Below are 20833 nucleotides of genomic sequence, written 5' to 3'. Positions count from 1 at the left end.
ATGGGTTACAGCTGGGCAGGAACCAGCAGGCCTGACACAAAGGGGCGGGCAAAGGAGCTATTGCTGGCTTTGTAATGCCAAGTGGGTTCCCCTCGGGCAGGTCTCTTCCTGGAGAGCGGTAAGAAGAGCAGATCCTGCATCATCTCATCCTTGAGGCAAATGTGCCACCCAACCAGGCCCCCGCCCACACAAACCCAGCCCCCTCTGCTCTGGGTGCCCACCAGCCCTAGCAGAGAGTCAGACAGCTAGTCCCAAGTGGCCGTCTCCAAAGCCGGGGGGACACACACACACACACCCCGCAAGCTCAGCAGGGGCGTATCTTCCTTTGCCTCCTGAATCAAACACATGGTCCTGGGTCAAGCTCCAGAGGCAAGTGAAAGAGCCACCTGTGGGGAGTAGCAGTGAGGGGAGAGCCTGTAACAAGGACGCCCCCTCCCCCCCCATTACCCCAGCTCCCTGCCCTGGGCCACCTCGCCCCTAAAGTGCTGCGCCAATGATTAACAGATTGCAGAATAAAGGAAAAGACTCTTACAATCAATTAGCTGCTATCCTGCTCCTGCCCAAGAGGAAGTAGTGAGGTGAAATGGGAGGAGGAAGTGAAGCTGAGTGTTTGGAGTTTCCAGGTGTGTGTACATCACCTCCACGGGTCACTATATAAACTCAGGCAGCAAGAGACCTGGCCAGAGAACACCTGTCACTACCTACCACCCCTGAGGGCAGGAGCAGCCGGCCTAGGAGAGCCACAGCAGAGAGAAGGGAGAGAAGACGCTCCCCAGCCTGAGGACGCATCACCTGCTCCAAGCCACTTGGTCTTCCCACTCCTCCATGGATTCAGCCAGCGTGGTAAGGCGGCTGCCTCTGCCAGCTCTTAGCCAAGGGATGTACAGTGCCTGGGCTGGCTCGGCACCCGTGCCAGTGCGGCTCTCCTGTCACCCTGTGAGCGAGGCAGTGGCCAGGAAGGGCTGAGTGGCAAAGGGGGTCAGGAGTTAAGCAGAATTAGCCTGGGTGGGTGAGTCCATAGCAGGCTATGCTCACACTGTAGGTTTGTGTAGAACTGTGTGTCCATAGATATACACACTGTGGAGAGAGGTGTGGGTACATATAGAAGCTGTGTGTGTGCATGACGGGGTGTGTGTACGTATGTATACACTATGTTTGTGTAGAGCAGTGTGGGTAAATATATATGCTTTGTGGGTGTACATATATATACACACACGATGTGTAGAGGTGTGTGGGTACATATAGAAGCTGTGTGTTTGTGTGGGGCGGGGGTGTAGACACCGACACGCTGTATGTTTGTATAGGCCTGGGGGAATATGCACAGTCCATTGTGTATCTCTGTGTGTAGATGTTTGTGTAGATAAAATGGAATGGCAGCTGTGACCGTTCTCCGGGCCTGGGGGGATGGGAGTCAGGCTCCTGGGGAAGCCGGCAGTGATTGCAGAGGGGAGTGCGTTTTCTGGAGGTGTCCCCCGGGCTGTTGTGGGACGTCCCTCCTGGGCAGGCTGCTCGGCTACATGCACTTATCTCCCCCCATCTCTGTCTGTCAGGGGGTGCTGTGCGCCCTGCTCCTGCTCTCGCTGCCGGCCGGCCAAGCCCAGAAGCGGGCAAAGGATCACCAGCGCCACCACCACCACCACCACTGCTTCAGCCAGGAGCAGCTGCAGGCCGGGGAACTGCCCACCCACTTTGTGAGCAGGACCATGAAGTGGGACCGATATGCCCCCGTGCAGCTGGTGCCACACCTGGAGAAGATGCAGCAGGAAGGAGGCCAGAGACGCAAACGCCAAGTAGACGGGTGCCGGGCTCTGCAGCTCCAGGCTACCGTCAACAGTGAGCCCAACGAGCGCTCCCTCTCTCCCTGGAGATACCGGTAGGCATGGGTGGCCCCTGGCTGGGCAGGGTTTGCATGGGGAGGAACCATAGACCGTGATACCAGGCAGCATTCTGTGCCTAGCGGGCTTGAGAAGGGATCGTGCGGGCTAGTGAGCTCAGCTCTCCTGGGCTCGAGTCTCAGCTCCTGACCCCTCCACCCAGCGTGACCTTGGGCACACCTCTTCCCCTGGCCGTGCCTCAGTTTCCTCTCTTGGGGAACGGGCTGACGCTAGCTGTCCCTCACGAGTGTTCTCACAGCCCCACGAACGCACCGGATGCTGTCTGAGCATGGCTCTCGCTGGTCCTTTTCATTCGAAGACCAACCGACTCCGTATGAAAATCCCCAGTAGGGCTGATCGGTGGAAAGGGTTCCCTCAGCAGAACAAGGCTTGTGGGTTCTCACCCGCACAAAACAGGAGCAAAACACTCCAATCCCGCTCTTCCCCAGCCAGGGAGCCACAAGGGAACGGACAGTTGCTAAAGAACGACTGATCTGTGGTCGCCTGGGGCCCCTGTGGTCGCCTGGAGTTGTAGGAACCCCCGATCCAGAGAGACACAGGGGATGGCCCTGGAGCAAATCTCCCCAGCTGTTAAATCTCTGCAAGAGAATCACAGAACAGAAGACCTGTTGATTGTTTACACCTCGGCCATCCCCTTCAGCCAGAGCAGGGTTGGACCCCTCTCCTGGTGCTTAGCACTGATGCACCATTAACTACTGTCTCCCTTCCTGCCCTGGCTGTCCCCATTTCACAGATGGGGAAACTGAGTCCCCAAATGTTCATCGAAACTGTTTCCTTGGGTCCGTCCAGTGGAAACAGGCCTTAAATAGACCCTGAATGTATCCCCAGATGGTGCAGCAATGTGGAACTATCTACTGAAGGTACTTCCATGGCCCCATCCCCAGCGCATCTCATGTAGTTATCCTCACACGCCCCTGTGAGAGATTAGCCGCGTTGTACAGGCGGGGCCCTGAGATGCTAAGTGAATTGCCCAAGGTCACGCAGGACATCTGGGGCAGAGCTGGGTGAATGGAGACGCTTGGAAACATTGCTCTGGGGCTGGGCACCTGGAGCTCTCCCTGACGTCGATGGGGGATGGAGGGTGGCCAGCTCCTGTGCCCCCCCAGGTCACACAGGAAGGGGTAGTTCATGCTTCTGGCTCCCCGTTAAGGTGCCAGTTGAGCTCAGAGCATGGCAAGGCAGCCAGGGAGGCTGCTGCCAGTGGGGGATGGGGTTGTATTCGCTCTGCCTTGCCCAGAGCATGGTGTGACCCTTCTCCTCTCCCGCAGCATCGACGAGGATGAGAACCGCTACCCGCAGAAGCTGGCCTTCGCCGAGTGCCTGTGCACCGGCTGCATCGACGTCAAGACGGGCCGGGAGACGTCCTCGCTCAACTCTGTGCTCATGCACCAGACCATGATGGTGCTTCGCCGCAAACCGTGCCCGCACAATGCCAGCCCTGGGACCTTTGCCTTCGAGGTGGAGTACATCAAGGTGCCAGTCGGCTGCACCTGTGTCCTCCCCAGGTCCAGCGGCTGAGCACGTGACAGGTGCTGGAGCAGCCGAGCTCCCGTGGAGCCAGCTGGTTTCCAGCATGTTAACCCCAGACCCGTAGTGTGACCGTGTCACACCGACCAGTATGTTTGTTTTAAAGCACTTACTATTTATTTAAATTGTAGGCCCTATGGAACCGTTTCTCTGTCCCTAGCGAGACCCGCCCAACCAGCTAGCTGTCCTGGGATTTGCATTTCAGCCTGCCACCTGGTGATCCTGAAACCAAACCGTCAGCTGCCAAGGTTGAGCTGCAGGTGCTCTGCAAGCTGGAAATGCAATGAAAAGAGCTGTGAATCCTCATGCCTCAGGGCATCACCTGACTGTCAGCTAGAGGGGTCAGGAAGGAATTTCCTCCTGGCTAGAGTTTTGCACTATTACCTGCATCTCTTGGGAAGCGAGAGGGAATGTATTCCTTCCTCTGAAGCAACTGGCAGTAGCCACAGGCCACTAGCCTGTTGGAGGGCTCATTCTAATGCTCTTGTGTTTATTACAGACCTCATGCCTAGCTGGCCCTGCCTCCTTCCCCATGGTAGCTAGAAGGTGCATGTGACGGGAGGAGAAGGGGTTATATGGAGCTAGGCAAGCACGTCTTCCTTGCTGACTGCACACATTGGGCCGGGCACTGCCTCTGGGTGCTCTCTAGCAGAGAGCAGGCCAGGGCTCTTCTTTGTGTCCACATTTTTCTTTACAAAAAAACCCCAAAACATGAAATTCCAGCCAGAAAAACCTGGCAGGAAAGGCTGCACAGTGAAGCAATGGCCAAGCGGGGGGGTTGCCTCCATATCCTTAACTCTGCCCTGCAGGAAGCAGTGCGTACTGACTAGCATTGTCCTTGCGGCTTCACTTTGCAGCCTGACGATGCTCTCTGGGCCGGGGACTCGCATGTACGTTCCTATCAAACCCAAGCACGTTGGCTGGCCAGCAAGCTGTGCCGTGGGGCGATCAGCCTTGCTCTGGAGCCCAGCCTGCCTGCGCTCTGCGCATTCCCAGCCCCTTGGGAGACCTGCAGTCCCCTGCAGCCGTCCGTGACGCTGCAACGCAGGGAACCATGGGCTAGTACAAGGCTGCGTCCAGCCCAGATGGCCCCCAGCTGGGCCGAAAGGGGTCGGGGCCAGCCAGCCGTGACGCTGATTTGTTCTGTGTATTTATTGGTTATTTATTTATTTCTATTTGCTGGGAGATGCTGTCCCCAGAAACGGCGGTGCTTGTAACCGCGAGGCGGGAATGCTGTGGCAATGAGATGCCGGTGATACTGTTCCCTGGGGGGGAGGGGCTCACCGCTAGGCCTCCTCCACCGAGAAACATTTTCTTTGGCAAAACACTGAGCCTGTCTCACACTAGCCACAGCCTGAAGTCTTGCATTGGAAATCAGGCCTGGCAAGGAGGACGTCAGTGAGGTGTTCTGGCCAGGCTGGCGCTGGGCAGTGCTTATAGTCCCTCATGAGCAGCAAAATGCCCTTGAAAAGCAACCCCTGTGGCTTGTAAAGAGCGAAGCAAGTGGCCACACGTGTGCTCAGTCCCCACAGCATCGGGCCAGCCCCGCGTCCAGCTGGACCCAAGAATGGGCCATTTCTTTTGCAGCAGCTGTTGTTGTTGCTTTTGAAAGTGGCTAGGGGGCGCTCTCTCCTCAGCCTACACGCGATAATCTATTTATTTAAGCTCCATTTATTGTGAAGGCTGGTGAGTGTGCGATAAAACCTAATTATTATTATTATTTATGCCAAGCCATTATTATTTATTGTGTCACTGTTAAGCTGCGCTATTTAATATTGCCTGGATTGGAGTGGTGCTGATTTGTTGAAAGCAGCTGCTGTTCCTGGGATGTAATTGCGCTGGTATGGACGGCTGGGGAAGTGGCAGAAACGCCAGCCAATAAAGTTTGATTTCCCTTTGGAAAGTGTCCAGGGCTCAGCCTTGTTTGTTACGCTACCAGGCAGCAGTGACGCTGTGGCCATGTCCCAGGGTGATGCTAATCAGCTCCCAAGCGCGGAACAGCCCTTGGGTGAGATGCTGCCTTCCTGTGCGATTGCTGCTTGGAAAATACCCCTGGCATAGGAGCGCTGTGTGGGGCTGGCCCATGCACCCCTGCTCTGCCCCCATCAGAGCATGGGAAGTGCAAGAGGGGGCGTGGCCACCGCAGGGAGGCTGGGCCGAGTTCGACACTCAGCTGTGCTGCCCAAGAGGGCGCCAGTGAGGTTTGGGGTGAGTTGGAGAACTGCTGTTGTCCTTTGAGGGGGAGGTGGGTCTAGCATCTCTACCCAGGTTGTGAGCTCAGCCGCTGGACGGTGCTGCTGGCTGCAACAGCCTGTGCTGGTGAGTGGGGAGAGGCGGGGTATGAAAAGGCAAGAGCCGGCTCAGGCCTAACAAAAGGGGCTCTGGAGGCCACCCAAGGGCCGGGCCTGATGAACAAGGCGAGGAACGACGAGCCCCGCTTGGCGTGCTGGAAAGCCGGCCTAATTAGGGAATGAACTAATGAGAGGATGGGCTACTCCACCCAGGGCGAGATGGAGGGTGTCTGTGTGTGTGGGGGCGCAAAACAGTGAGCCCGACTCCTGGGCTAGTCCCTCAGGAAAGGGCAGCAGGCCTCTGGGTCAGTCTGTCCTTCATCGGTGCACTGAGCCCACAGCCCAGCGCTGACCCCACCTGATATACGTGAGCGCCTGCTCCGGCTTCCCCGCCCTCGTGTGCTCCTGTCCAAGCCCACTAGCGCCCTCCTGGCCTACCTTGCTCCCGTGACTTTTCGCCTGCCCCGGAGCCCAGCGGCATCATATGGCACCAGCATGACATGGCCCAGCCAGAGGGTGGGGCTACGCTACAGCCTTCGGGCACCGACAGGCCGCTTACGGCACCCTCGTTATGGCCGCGTCCACTACGATGCTGCGTCCGCCGAAGTAAGTGGCCCGTTACACCGACATCGTGACGCTACCGCGTCGCTCTGACGTTGGTGTAGTCAGGACGACGCAGCGTCTGTGTAGACCCTGCGTGACTTACATTGGCTGTCAGGCCCAAGAGGGCTGACCTCCCAGCCCCAAGCCCTGGCACTGCCAGCCCAAGCTGTCAGCGGGGCGCGGGGGTCACAGCTGTGAGCACGCCCCAGCCCCTGCTATTGCCTCCCAGTAAGGGATGGAAATAGTACACTCCCGGCTGTGAAATGGAAGCCTGGGCTGTCAGTACCAGGGCCGGGGGGGGGGAAGGCTCCCAGCTGTGAGCCCACACCCAGCTGAGAAGCTCAGGCTGTTGGGGTGGGCAGGCCCAGTTGTGAGCTGGTGCCCACCTGACAGCTTTGGGGGTGGGGTGGGGTGGACCAGCTGTGACCTACAGCTGAGGCTGTCAGCCCCCTCCTCTCAGCACTGTCCCATGTCAGTCGGTGGCAGCGTTCCGGGGGGGGCACACTGCCAGCAGACGGAGCAAGTGTGGCTGTGACCCACCACGTTAATTACTGCGGTGGCTGTACGGCGAAATACTTTAGCCAAGTGCATCCATCCATGTTTGACCAGCTGCCCTGTATCACGCGCACATCAACAAACGCCACAGCTCCCCGACCCTTCTTACCCGGCTCTGCGCCCCTTCATGGCGCACACAGTTGTCAAGAGCAGGACCCGTAACCAGCACGCCATGGGGAGCTCAACAGCACGCGTCCCCAGTCTTTCCCGCGAAGGAGGCGGGCGTGTTGGGGTCAGAGCCGCGAACAGCCAGCGGGACGCTATAAAAAAGGGCTTTGATGGGTGTGTTTTGCAGCTCCACTCAGTTTCCAAAGTCTCTAGGTTTTGTTTCTGTTTGTGCAGCTGACTCCGAACAGGGCCAGACTGCGGCAGGGCTGGTCACACCGTTACCCTAAATGGGTCACGTGAACGCCGCTCACCCACAAGGCCCTTTCGTCTGGCGTGGTTTATACACTGGCCTGTGTTGCTCTGAAGTGTCTGCTGGCGATGGCCCCAAACCTGGTGTGGTGCTGGCCTTAGTGACAGTGGGAAGAAGGCGCTAGGACGTACCATGCACCAGACGCTTTGCCGCGGACGGCCTAGTGCCCGGCTTGCAGGTGCTGGTGGGGGCCTCGTGCAAGCCTGACTGTCACTGTTATGAATAATCAGGTTTGTCTTGTTAGGGCTAGAGCCCAAAGGGCATTAGGCACCTGACACCTCAGTGTCTAAATCCCAGAATCAGCCCAGGCTCAGCAGCCACTGCACATCGTAGGCCCCTAAAGTATATGTCTCTGCGCAGCCTCATTCCCAGCTGTCCCGACTCGCACGCCCCAGAGCACTGCACGAAGCCAGAGGATGGGTGTAGTCCTCCCCCCCCCCCCCCCCCCCCCCACACACACACACTCCTGAGTCGCCCATGGGGGCCTGTGCTGGGCTCATAGCGCACCTACAGGCAGGGGCTGCAGCGCCCGCAGGACCGCTGAGGGGAGGGGGCAACCGCCCACATGACTCCACGCAGGGTTAGGGCAGGCAGCTGGGAGGGCCCTGGGTCTCATGCCCCCCTCGGTTTGCAGGGGAGGAGGGATTTGAAGCAACCTCTGCCCCTCCCCTGCCCCCCCCCCCCCCGTTGCGTGCGCTAGCCACTGGGTATAGAATAACCTGCTGTGGGGCTCCCGCAAGTGCTCCTTTGATGCTGTTACACGGTGGATAAGGCAGGAGTCCCGTGCGACTGTGTGTGTCCGAGCAGGAGACTGCAGCCGGGGGGGGGGGCACACGCAGCGAGGTGGGGGGAGCCCCAGCAGCCAGCCCCCCCAGCCCTCCTCCCCCGAGCCACTAGTGCCTTTTTTATTTAGCCCCAGTCCACTAGCTGCAAGAGGGCAGCACACCCCCAGAGCCCAGTGGTTAGGGCACCAAGTGGAGACAGGGCTGATCCCTTCCGGTGGGGTGGGGCGTTAACCGGGGGGCTCCCACTGTACACACACCCCCCCCACCTGGGCTAAATGCTAAGAGGCAAAGGAGGCCAGTGTCCTAGGCACTACAAAGGGGGCAGCCCACGCAGCCCAGACCCCAAACTCCCAGAGAGCGGGAGGGCTTAGCGCCCACCCCGGTATCACCCCCCCTCCCCCCCCGGCTGGCTCAGGCGGCTCCCCCCACCTGCCCAACTGCTGACATGGTACCTAAGCCCGGTGTCTACGTGTGTGACTCTGAGGCAGGTGCAGGTACCCCCAGGCAGAGCTGACAGTGCCACAGGACGGTGGCTGGGTGGGTGGCCAGCCCACAGGGCCTGCACCGCACTGCGTGGGTTACAGCCCAACCCCCTGGCACAACAACTGCTGCGTGGGCCGCGATGTAACCGGCCTGGTGCAACCCCGACATGCACAATGGTGCCACTTCAGCACGGAGCGCTGGCAAAAACAGCAGCGGGGTGAGCGGGTTGAGGTCAGGGAATGGGAGACAGAGCTGTTCCAGGCCAGCCCTGCCTGGCCAAGGGGAGGCCGGGCTAGGCCAGGGAGGGGAACCTGGGGTGATCCATGGCTCAGGCACTGATTTTAGTCTGGTGCAAGGAGAGACACTAGCTGCCTTGGGGGATGAGAAAGGAAACCTGGCTCATTTCCTCCTGGGCCACGGTGCTGGTCACCTGCCGGACACCAGTGCCGACCCAAGATTGGGGGGGCGGGGGGGAGGGCGAAATCCACTGCCCCCCCCCTCAGCCCGAAGTGCCCAAGGCGGTTGCGATGTGCCAGCCGTTCAGTGCCCCGGCTGAACGTAGCAACCAGGGGCTAGCACAGCCATGCCCACGCAGACACTAGCCCCACGTGGGAGCTAACACCCTCGGGGACCATGGGCCGGCTGCCTTCCCCTCCACGGCTCCTACTGCCCGTGCACCATCCGTCCTGGACCCACAGGACATCAGCCGGCCTCTCACCCCAGCATCCTCACTGCTGGCAAAACCAGGCCTCGCCCCGGGCACAGAACACCCCACCTTCCACACACACACACACACCCTCCCTCCCGTCTGGGCTCCCGCTGCCCTCACAGCTGGGCTGCCCTGGCTGAATAGCAGCAAGCCCACAGCGCCCCCTGCAGCCCAGAACCACAAACTGCTGCACAAATTCAACCAGACTGTGACCCTACCGGCAGCACAGCCCCAGCGAGCGCCTGGGGCTGGGGGACCCCCCGACCCTGCTCAGGCCCCAGGGGAAGCCCAGCAGTCTGTGGTGCTCTCCTCGCAGGGGGCTGAGGAAGGACCCCTTCCTCCCCTGACCTGGCTCTTTGACCCCCATCCCAGCACCAACCCCCACCCCACTCTCTGCCTCCCCACCCACCCCCAGCCCCATCAGGCACCCAGCAGAGGAGGAGGGTGGACCTGGGGTCCCCAGCCAGCACTGAAGCTGGGTGAGAGAGACACCCCATGCAGGGACCACACTCAACCGCCTCACAGCACCCCCTGCCTACAGGAGCCTCCCCGCAGAGATCCCCTTAGATGCTGGCTTCCCCCAGCAGCCAGCACCCCTCCCCTGCCCCACACACCCTGCTGGCAAAGCCAGAGCAGCACATGACCACTTCACGCAGCACCCTGGCTTCTCCGTGAAGATCTCGCCCCCAGCGCTGCCCTGGCAGGCTGAACGGGGCTCGCCTTGTAACCCGTTCTTTGAGGCTGGCCATGCCGACAGTAGCTGGTGCCTGAGGAGTCGCAGGCGAGGCGCGGATGGGATGCCCTGGTACCGGAGGGGGATGGGGCAGGGTCCGGGCGTCTCAGCACCGACAGAACAACAAGGCAAGGCGGAAAATGCAAGGCCTGGGGGGGTCCCACCTGCCTGCACAACCCACACCCCCTCCCGTGCAGCGAGATCAGAGATTGCTTCACTTGTTTTATTACGGTATCAAAAGGAGACAACCCAATGAAGTGATGCCATTCAGCACAACCACGCCCCCATACAGGGGAGGGGCCCAGCAGGAGACAGCCGTCCCCAACTCCCCCACATCCCAGTGGGCAGAGTGGGCGCCACAGCCCTCCACTGTGCAAAGGAGCACCGAGGCTGCTGGGCTCTGTGACGCCGGGGGGTCCTGAGCGGGCTGTAGTGTGAAGGGGTGACGGGAAGAGGACTGGGCTCTAGAGCTGTGGGGGGGGAGAACTGGCTGTCCAGGTGAGATGGGGAGCAGGCTGGACCCCGGGAGGGAGCATCTGTGAAGGGGGCATGAGGCTACGGAGCTGGCAGTGGGGGCGCCCGGCTGCAGGCAGAGTGTGCTCAGTGCCCGACTCCCTCCTGCCGGGCAGAGCGCGGGGCTGACGTGTTACTCGGCCTCAACGGTGACCGGGATGGGATTTTCCTGGCCGGCCTCCTCCGCCGGCTGCTTCTTACGCGTTTCCGCGGGCGGCCGCGGCGGGGGCATGGTGGGGGGCTGCTTGATGGTGCCTCCTCCCACCTGCGGCCGCTCCTGGGGCTTCTGCTCGATGGGGTTCCACTCCTCGCCGCGGATCGCAGCCTGCAAAGCAACCCCCCCAGGGCAGTGAGAGCCGAGTCACCCCTTCCCCCGCTCCCCTTTCAGAGAGCCTCCCTCAGGCCCAGGAACCCGTCCATACAGCTATCACCCCCCACCACCTCCCATTCACACAACGGGCACCTCTGCTGGCCAACCTAACTCGATGCACCCTGGAGGTTTTTAGGGACCCAGAACGCTCAGCATTCGAGTTAGCCAGCAGGGGGCACTCAGCGCCTGGCAGAGAAACTTCTCCGTCAGACCTAGGGAAACCAAAGGTGGCTATTGCATCTCCTACCTTCCACCGGGCACCCTGCCAGCGCTGTACAAATATTAACTAATTAACCCCTTGTGGGGGACTGTAGCTAAACACCATCCAGTTTATTGATGGGGAAACTGAGGCATGCACCGATCCGGTGAGAAGCAGTGGCAGCTAGGACACGAACCCAGGAGTCCCAGTCCCCTGCTCTAATCACTAGACCCAGAAATGGAACCCAGGAGTCGTGCCTCTCTCATGCTCTAACCACTAGACCACATCACTGGGGGGCAAATACATTCCTGTCAACTATATCCCTGGTTAAAGCAGAAGCAAACAAAAGATGATTAGAGGCGTGAAACATGCCGGGTGAGTCGAAAGACAGATGCTGCCTGGTTTTCTGAGAATGGCACCAAGCCCCCAAGCACCTGCTCTGTAGGAATAACCCCCCAGAGGGCTAACAAGGTAGGTGAGGTGACAGCACTGGGCACTTACCAACAAATAGATGCCACTTGCGATGCCCAAACACGCCGTGCCCAGAATGGTGGATAACAGGAAACCCGCAGGCACTGCAAGACTGAGCGAGAGAGAGATTTAACTCCAACCGAAACCTTTTTAAGACAAGCCTCCAAATAAATTAAGAGCAAAGGTTTGTGGGTAACACAAGGGGGGAGCAAAGGTCTGTGGGTAGCACACCGGGGAGCTGGTTCTCTCTGTGGATTCTGATGCGTTCCGCAGAATCCAGGCTTTTGTTTACCCAGAAATCAAACGTTTCCTCAGCTGGCGAGTCAAATCCCTGGTTCTCTCTGTGGCTGGCCAGACAGAAAGAGCCTGTCTGCTATGGGGGAGATGGTGCCTGGCACAGGGGGCACAGGGACAGGCTGGGTAGGGTGCCAACCCCAAATCTCCAGCGTGGGTTTAGCAGGAACAGTTCACTGCCCATTCCTGGATTCTCTCTGCTGTAACCTTTGTGGGATTGGAGCAGACTCTCCTCCCCGGGCTCAGAACCAAACCCAAGCCCCGCACACAACCTGGGAGAATTCCTGAGCGGGCGGAGCAGTCTGTTTACACAAACTCCCTGTGAACTGAAGCTGGGGAGACGCCCGCCATTTGACATCCAGAAGGCAGGAACAGATACAAATCTAGCCCCTGCCGAGAGCAACGGGTGGCTTCCCATCCCCAAATCAATGAAACCGTCTCACGCTTCCCATTCTGAAGGCTGGCAGAGCACATCCCAAACTCCATGCAACACACACAGCCCCACTGAAATGCAGCCACCTCTGGGGTGGAGGGCAGCAGCCCACTGCGGCACTCTGTGTTGCATAACAGCAGGGGAAAGGGAAAACTTTGGGCCAGATCATGGGAGAACCGCTGCTTAAAAACAAAAAGAGTCTTGGGACAGTGCACACAGGCGCTCTCATTCACCCAGAGCAGTCGTGGGCTCGGATCGATGTTGGAAGGGTGACGGTTACACTGACCCTATGGGGATCTGACCCCATGGTGAGAGGGGATGAGGGATTTCAAACCTGGTGCTTACGAAGAGAAGCCATCCCCTCTGGCTATGCACACCCTCTCCGTGCCACCACTCGATCCAAGCCGGGCTGGGTCTCACTCGGGATCAGGCATGTGTGTACTGAGACCTGGTTAAATGTAACCCCGGGTAGGAGCTGGCAGTGGACACGCACACACGCACACACGCACACACACACACACACCCCGGACTTACGCAGCATGCAGGATGGCCCGGACGTAGTAATTCCTAGTGATCGGCCCAAAAACCTTCACCACGGCTGTCAAGTACTTCTGGCCACTGCATGGGGTGGAGAGAGAGAGAGAGAGAGAGCGCACAGGGAACGGGGGGTCAGAAAGGCATGGGATTCCCACAGAGGATGAGGCAAATGAGACAGAAGGGCAGCCCTCCCTCTGCTCCCGATCACATGCCCCAATCTGCCCTGTGCCACACCCCTCTCTCTGCCCCCTCTATCCTGATCAGGATCTAACATGCTCACCCAGGCAGTTGAAAACATTGTGGGAGCGCAGAAGTCTCCTCCCACCTGATCACTAATGACCAGCGAACAGGGCAGTGAGCTGCAGCCCCTGGCACTCTGGGGATCTGAACTGCAATGTGACAGGGAGCCAGACAGGGCACAGAAAACCCTGCTGCTATGGAGGAAGTCAGCACCCTGGACACAAGATTGCAAGCCTGCGATACCCAGAGACCCGAGTCCAGTTCGGCCACTCCAGCTCCCTTACGACTTCCTCTCCAAAACCCCAGCAGAGCCCCTCCAGCCATGAATTTCAGGGCCACGACTGCATTTGGGGCTTTTTAACCCCAGCCGAGCCATGTTTCACTGCCATGGAAATGCTCCACTGCTGGCAGGGTGAGACCTTATCTAGCACGCTGTCCTGCTGGCGGAATAAAGCTGTTCAGCCATGTGTCATAACCCTCATACTTCTCGGAGATTCTCCTGTAGTTCAGTCTGGAGACGTGCTGTTGGAGCAGGAAGAGGCACGTTTTGGCCCTTCTAGGCCTGAAGAACATAGCAATTGCCAGACTGGATCTGACCAGAGGTCCAGCTAGCCCAATAACCTGTCTTCCACCGGCACCAACTGCTTCAGAGGAAGGGATGAGAAACTCCATAGTGGGCATTAAGGATCACCCCGTCCATAGGGGAGAGTTCCTTCCTAACCCTTGTCAGTGAGTTGCTGGCTAATGCCCTGAAGCATGAGGATGTATTGAGTTTTATCCAATCTAATCTAACCATGGATGCTCTTTTCAAGCCTGCCCATGTCAAAATCCGTTTTTTAGGACCCTGCTAAGCTGTTGGCCTTCATATCATGTTGCAGTGAGTTCCACAGGTTACTTATCCATGGCTTAAGACACCATTTCCTTTCCTCAGCTTTGAGCATATTGCCTCCGCTCTCCATGCCATTCCATTGCCAGGAGGGGCTGCAACAGTCAGTTTGGGCCTGGACTGAAAGCCAGAAAATCCCCTTTGTGAGATCACCCTCCTCCTCCCCCCGACAGCTGGAGGCGAAGGCGGGGGAGTACTTACCATCTCTCCATGGTGGAACCCTTTTTCCGCTTCCCCCGGGGGTACTCCAGCAAGCAGATGAAGACCCCAGCCACTCTAAGAGGACCAGTCAAGGAAAATAGCTTCTCAGCGCCCCCACCCCCTTGGTCTATGCAGCCTATCTGAAGCAGCCCATAACGTACAGCACAGACCCACGAGGTCAGGAGAAGCCTTTTTCAGACTCCCTCCCACATTCGCTGCCTGGATGGGACCTCGACTGCAGCATCCACCCTGGGGAACTTCTGCTGCCAGCTGCAGCAGCCTAGGACTGGCCCATCAGCCCATCAAATCCTGGATCCCACCTGTGGCCATGGACAATGCCTGATGTTCCAGAGGGAGACAAGAAAAAGCCCATAATGCTGGCCAGCTAAGCAATGACAGGCAGAGGGTAACAACAGCTGACTGACCCCAGAAGGTGGAAGGGAGTTTGCCCCTGAAGCGTGAGGATTGGCTACCCCTGCTTTAGCACACAGAACCACAAAGGTTATCAACCAGCGGACAATTCCCCAGCCTCATTACAAAGCCAGCCACAGCGGCTGGGCACTTCAACGCTTAGACCATGGAACTCGGCTAGTCAGTTTCACTGTTTGTTTATAGTAAGTTCCACTTCCGGGTTCCAATACACTGGCCCCAAAGCGGCTGCTTTTGGGTTTCTAGTGCCGTAGGGGGAGAGGGGTTGAAATGCTCCACCCCAATCTCTTCATTTTGACTTTGTGACATTGCGAAAGCTTTTCCAGCGACTCTCAACCTCTCGACAGCCAGGCACCCTTTTAAACCACTGCTGTGGTGAGCAAAGCCAGGACACCGCAGCCTCCGGAGATCTTCGCCAGCAAGATGCCTCGGGAGCCCGGGGACAGATGGCGGTTCTGGGAAAGGATACATGGCATAGGCAGCAAACTGCCACCCTTTGAACTGAGCAGCTACCGCCACAATCCCTCCCGTCACTAGAACTAAGAGACAAGGGAGAGAGAGGGAGGAGGTTAATAAACCAGAGCGAACGTCCCCACACTCTGTCCTCGTGGTACCCAAGAGCTGAGCTCCTCTGAGCCCGGAACAGGCTCTGTCCCCATGTTCCTCTGCTCCAGAGCGATAGTTAATCCCAGGTCTAGCCATTCATTGAGCGCCCCACACGCCACGGCAGGTCGTTTCTGTCTGTTTACAGAGACAGAGTTCTCATGCATTAGAGAAACAGCCCCCAACACACCGCACAACCTCAAACTGCCCCCGCTGCTGCTCCCTCCCCCAGCCCGTATCACGCCACCGACTGAGCCTGGGGAAGATTTTAAATCTCCCCGGGAGGTAAGAGCTGGAAACAGGACCCAACCTGAGAGGGTTTTTGCCATCCGGTGACGCCGAAAGAGGTCACCTCAACTTGTGACAAATTTAGCAGGAGAAATAACAATCCAAACACACTCTGGGGCTCAAGCCAGGTCAGTTGGACACTCATTAGAGCTGGTCTTTGCACCAAGGAGTCAGACACCACAAGCGCCGCTGTTTGGTCAGTTACACTCCAGCCTCTGGCCTGGCCATGGCATTTCAGCACAGTCCCGGCTACGCTGGTTTCAATTCCACTTGGGCCACCCACCACGGACAGGAGAAATCACCTGCAAACCACCTTCAACCGAAGCTGAAGGACGGATTTAAATGTAAGAATGCCACCTGGGTAGAGGGCACCATGCGTAGCTGCGTCTGGCACGCTGGGGCGGGCACGCGTCACTGCAAGGGAAAGTGACACGGAATGGCCTCGGCTGGAGCTAGGGTTGGGGTGAGGCGGTAGGAGGGTGAGGAAGGATGAACTCGGGTGAGAGTTACGGGGAGCACTCAGTCGTAGGCACCAGAGGAAAGGGCCCCTTGAGAGGGCATCAGCCCCAGTTACTGCAGGGACTCCGCAGCACGTCGCATCAATACGCTAACCCAGTATTACAGTAACCATCACTGCATAGGCCCCGGCCCGGAAGTAAGTCCTGCCCGGAGCCAAGCATTGAACCCAGCTGGATTCTTCACCAGGGAGAGGAGGAAGAGACTTCGCTGGTTACCCAGACACCCTGGCTGGGAATCAGCAGGGGGACTTTCCCAGGTGTTACGAGAAGCCACCAGCACAGCCAGAGCCTCGCCAACTCACACAGCAAGAGCACAGCAGAAAACCCCACTCCCAGCGAGGATACAGCTGCCCTGTCACAGTACCTGGGACCTGAATCTGCCAGACAGCAGCAGCCTGGCAGGGCATTTTCACATTGCCCTAAAGCAGAGCCAGTTTTGCAGGAGTGGTCCCCTGTGAAGGTCACGCATCCATGGTGACCTGGGCAGGAATGCAGCTCTCACTCTGGTCAAGCCAGTCCAGAGGCGGCTTTTTAAAGCCACAGCTAGTGCACCTGTGACGCCCACTTTGCATTTTCCCATCAGCCAGGCAGAAGTGGGAGCAGAGGGAAAGAAGTTGCCTTTCTCTTTATTCACTGGACTAGACACGGGCCAGCATATTTGGCGTGAAAGCCCAGAGCCAGCCAGAGAGGAGGGTTTAGGTCTAAGGGAGGATGTGCTACTCGCAGAGGCAGGCCCAAAGTTAAGAAACTTCCTTCTTTCCTGCACAGCCCATCACATTCTTTCCTTGCTTAAAAAAACAAAACAAATGCAGCCTTGACATTCTCAAAGCCTCTAGCGAGGCGATTAACCTGCCGCGCAGCATCCGCTGGAGGGAGCGATTTCTAGCTGAACAAACCAAACAGCCAGGATCCGTTCACTGGATTCGGTTCCTTTTAGACTAACAGACACTTCGGGATTTTTCGTGTCTAAACAGAAAAAAATAAACCCAAAAGGCCCTAGGCTCAATAAATAGTTTAATCTACCCCCACCCCCATCTTCAACCCTCTCCAAAAGCTGGCCTGACTTGTGAGCCTTAAATGCAATGCTCCCTGCCCCCATTGCATGTTTTGGGGCCTTTCTTTTAACTCGTTAGGCGTGTCTAATTTGCAGTTACCACAGCAGATCCCATAACTCAGATACTGACATGCACACATCGCTAATTAGGCGCCAATCACTAATTAGGCACACTGCCACGCATAGTTACCCAGCTAGCAGGTGGAAGGATTAAAGGCCAAGTGCTATAACCACGCCTGCTTCAGGCCGTAAACCAAATCCTAAGTGATGGATTGAGAAGCAGCCTTCCCTGCAGACAGTTAAGTCCCTCACTGCCTACTACAAGGCGCTTGCACCTTGTGCTGAAGCATCTGGCGCTGGCCGCTGCCAGAGACAGGCTCCCAGGCCAGCTGGACCCTGCGTCTGATCCAGACTGGCAATTCCTACGCGCCTGGCCCACAAGGCGAGTATTTTGCATGCAGCGTTGCACATTCGCATTTATAAACTGGCTATTTGCGGGTTTGAGTTCCAGGCTGGTGCTGGCCTGGCAGCTCCCAGCTCCTTCATTTATCCCCAGCTACTTTGCTCTGCGCTCGCGTCCCCATCGGCACAAGCTGGCGGCACCACCATGGAGGTGGCAGGAGACACAGGGTACCACACGCCAATCGGGAGGCGGACTGCAGTGTGCATAGGCAGAACTGAGCTATCTTAGATCCAACCAGCTCACTAAAAATAGCAGCGTGACAGCAGGTTAGATGGGTTAGATGCCCCAGTACGTACCCAGGGCCCAGGCGAGACAGTCCGTGGGTGGCTAGCCCATGATCCCGCCCCCCCTCGTTTCCCAGACACACTGCTATTTTTAGCAAGCTAGCTCAGGCCTGCCTACCCTCCCAGCTGCAGTGAAGACATACCCTGAAGGTGAAATCCCAGTGCCAGCAAAGTTGGCAGGAGTTTTGCCACTGACTTCAGTGGGCCCAGAATTTCACCCCCAAGGCCAGACTTTCCAGCTACTGATTTTAAGCCTCACTGCCAGCCTGGGTGCCAGGCTGACGGTGGATTTTGTGATGACGAGCTGTCCACGGGAACTAGACGGTAAATGTAACTTGGTGGCTACAATCACCTGATGGTAACAACACCCAGTAACCGAGAAGCAAAAGGCTCCCCATCTCATCCCTCTCTTCCCACCAGCCCTCCCACCCACTCTCTCTCTACTTCCAGTGAGTTCCCCCACAATTGAAGTGTCACAATGATGCTGTAATGTAGTTAGGTTCTTCTCTCTGGCCGGCAGCTAAGCAAAGTTCGCAACCACGTCACGGCTGGGGGGTGCCAGCAGGGCAGATCTAGTTAATTTATATATTGGAGCAGTGGTTCTCAACCTGGGGCCTGTGGGCCGCAGCAGTGTGCTGACGGTGCTGCATGTGACATCCTCAGGGCCAGACAGGTAATACTGGATGCAGCCCGCAATGAGAAATAGGTTGAGAACCACTGCATTGGAGGGATCCCAGCTCCTAGCTCGAGAACACTTTGGAAGAAAAAATCCCTGTACAAACACTCTTCCCAAGGGACTCAGCCCCACGCCGGGTGTCAAACTGAGGCCTGGCTCCACTGCCATGTATTACCATATCCCTCTGTCGGCGTTCGCAGTGTGAACGCTGCTATCCCAGGATAAAGGTGCCGTAGCAATAGAGGGATTTATTTCCCTTCCTGCGCAGGAAAGCAATACTGGTTCCAAGCACCTTTATCCTGGGATAACGGCATTCAAGTTAGGGGGCTGAACAGCAGCTCTCTCATGTGAGCAAGTCCCCAGAGAAACCCAGTTTACTCAGATTTCTATAGAGAAGTGAAGTTGGTGGCGCAAGCCCTGTACCCACTCTGCAGTGGGAGTTTTCATGCACATTTTATCACCAGATGCTGATCAGGCCAATGGAAGAGACTCATTAAGCAAGAGGAGAACAGAAGAAAAACAGCCCGGCCGCTTCCTTCCCCTTTTTATTCTTTTCACTTCCTCAACCTCAGCCTCAGCCACTGGGGATGCCCCGCGCTGCAGGGTGATGGATGCTTGCCCAGGCCCCGTGAGGCTGGTACTGGGGAGGAGACTGGGTCTCCGGTGGAGAACACAGCAGCTTGGGAAATGCCAGGATGAGGGGTGGGCTTTGCTCATCACAGACCCTGCAGGGCAGAGAGGCTCCCTACCCCAGGAATGACCCTGGGGAAAGGCAGCCACTTCAGACCTTCTCTTAAACCCTACCCCTGCCCCACAGCCAGCCCTCCCATACCCCCTCCCCAGCTCTCCTTCCTACCCCCTTCTCCACCCCACCCCCAGCTCCCCTTAGCCCAGTTCTCAGCCCCAGATCCCACCTACTCTCCATCTCACCCTCTTCCCTTCTCCCCCCAGCTCAGCTCCCCTCCCCTAATCCCTGATTGCCCCCCAGCCCACCTCCTTCCTGCCCCCAGCTCCCCTCCTCCACCCCCCCAATCACCCTCCCAGCTCCCTTCTCCTAACCCCCCAATCACTCCTGCCCCCCTCCTCCAACCACCTACCCAGCTCCCTTCTCCTAACCCCCCAATCACTCCTGCCCCCCTCCTCCAACCACCTACCCAGCTCCCTTCTCCTAACCCCCCAATCACCCTCTCCCCTTCTCCCCTGGCCCCCAGCTCCCCTCCTCCAACCCCCACCAACCCCCCACCCAATTCCCTTCTCCTAATCCCCCAATCGCCCTCTCCCCTGGCCCCCAGCTCCCCCCCTCCAGCTCCCTTCTCCTAACCCCCCAATCGCCCCCGCCCCGCTCCCCTGCCCCCCAGCGCCCCGCCCGGAGCGGCTCCCCCGCCCCACTCACTGAGCCCGGACGCCAGCGCCTGCTCGTTGGCCCACATGGCCCACTCGATGCGCCCCATGGCTGCGCCCCGCCGCCGGGAACTGGCCTGGCCCCGCACGGCTCGGCTTCTGCCCGCCCCGCTGCTGGCCACACCCCCGGGCAGCCGGACCCCCGCCCCCGCCTGGGGACAGGCGCCAGCCCAGCCACGGGCGGGGAAGCCCGGCGAGTCGCTGCCTCGGAGGCTTTAAAACCCGCCTTCAAAGAGGGGAGCGGGCCCGGGGTGGCGCCAGCTGGGGGCACCCGCCCTCAGCGCGGGGAAGGGCAGGGCTCAGCCAGCCCCCGGCCACACCGGGGAAACTGAGGCACCGAAGTGAAGCGACTGCAGGCTTTCAGCCAGCCACCTGCAGGGGTCTGGAAGGGATTTCCTTCCGCCCGCCCCACGCTGTTTTTTTTGTTTTTTTTTTAATCCCCTTCCTCTGAAGCATCAGAGGTTGCCGGGGCTGGCGACAGGACACGGGGTGGGCTGGGGCTGGAGACGGGACCGTGGGGAGGGCCAGGTCAGACTGGCAGGTGGTTTTCACCTTCCTCTGCAGCATGTGGGTGTGGGTCACTTGCCGGAATTATCTAGGTGTATCACACATCTTCCTGCCCCTGGTGGGGGGTGCAGGGACACACCTCAGGCACTAGTGCACCTCACTCACTCCCAGTTTGCCCACCCACCCCCCTGCAGTATGCTGGTCTCAGTTCGGTTGTTGCGTTTAGGGTGGGGGTGCTGGGTGGGGTCAGTGGTCCCTTCCGGCATTAAACGCTGTGACCATATGACCCAGCATCACTCATGGAGGCAGCGCGAAGACTGGGAACGGGATCCAGCACTCTGGACTTGCAGGGCCTCATCTAACCTTTAGGCCGACCTTCCTCAGGTAGGGCGCAACGGGGAAGCAGGGTGTTTGGAGGGCACATTCCTTGTTACTGGAGCTTAAAAGGCCCTTGTGCTCTTTGCATT

At 58.4% G+C, this 20833-nt stretch overlaps 2 protein-coding genes across 2 annotated transcripts; one reads left to right on the top strand and one right to left on the bottom strand.

Moving 5' to 3' along the window:
- The first annotated feature begins 825 nt into the window (after positions 1-825).
- Positions 826-3413, top strand: IL17C (interleukin 17C). The gene is made up of 3 exons (XM_065416897.1): positions 826-843; positions 1551-1873; positions 3164-3413. The coding sequence occupies exons 1-3, from the start codon at positions 826-828 to the stop codon at positions 3411-3413; spliced, it is 591 nt and encodes a 196-aa protein (XP_065272969.1).
- A 6795-nt stretch (positions 3414-10208) lies between these two features.
- On the bottom strand, positions 10209-19911 carry LOC135888835 (cytochrome b-245 light chain). The gene is made up of 6 exons (XM_065416623.1): positions 19852-19911; positions 15042-15111; positions 14144-14218; positions 12814-12897; positions 11583-11664; positions 10209-10837 (listed from the first exon to the last, which is right to left on the bottom strand). The coding sequence occupies exons 1-6, from the start codon at positions 19907-19909 to the stop codon at positions 10646-10648; spliced, it is 561 nt and encodes a 186-aa protein (XP_065272695.1). The 5' UTR covers positions 19910-19911; the 3' UTR covers positions 10209-10645.
- Between the last annotated feature and the right edge of the window lie 922 nt (positions 19912-20833).

This window comes from Emys orbicularis, chromosome 14 (assembly GCF_028017835.1).
Source record: "Emys orbicularis isolate rEmyOrb1 chromosome 14, rEmyOrb1.hap1, whole genome shotgun sequence".
In the NCBI taxonomy this organism is placed as follows: domain Eukaryota; kingdom Metazoa; phylum Chordata; order Testudines; family Emydidae; genus Emys; species Emys orbicularis.
Note: the sequence above shows the minus strand (reverse complement) of the source record. Positions and strands in the feature narration are given on the sequence as shown.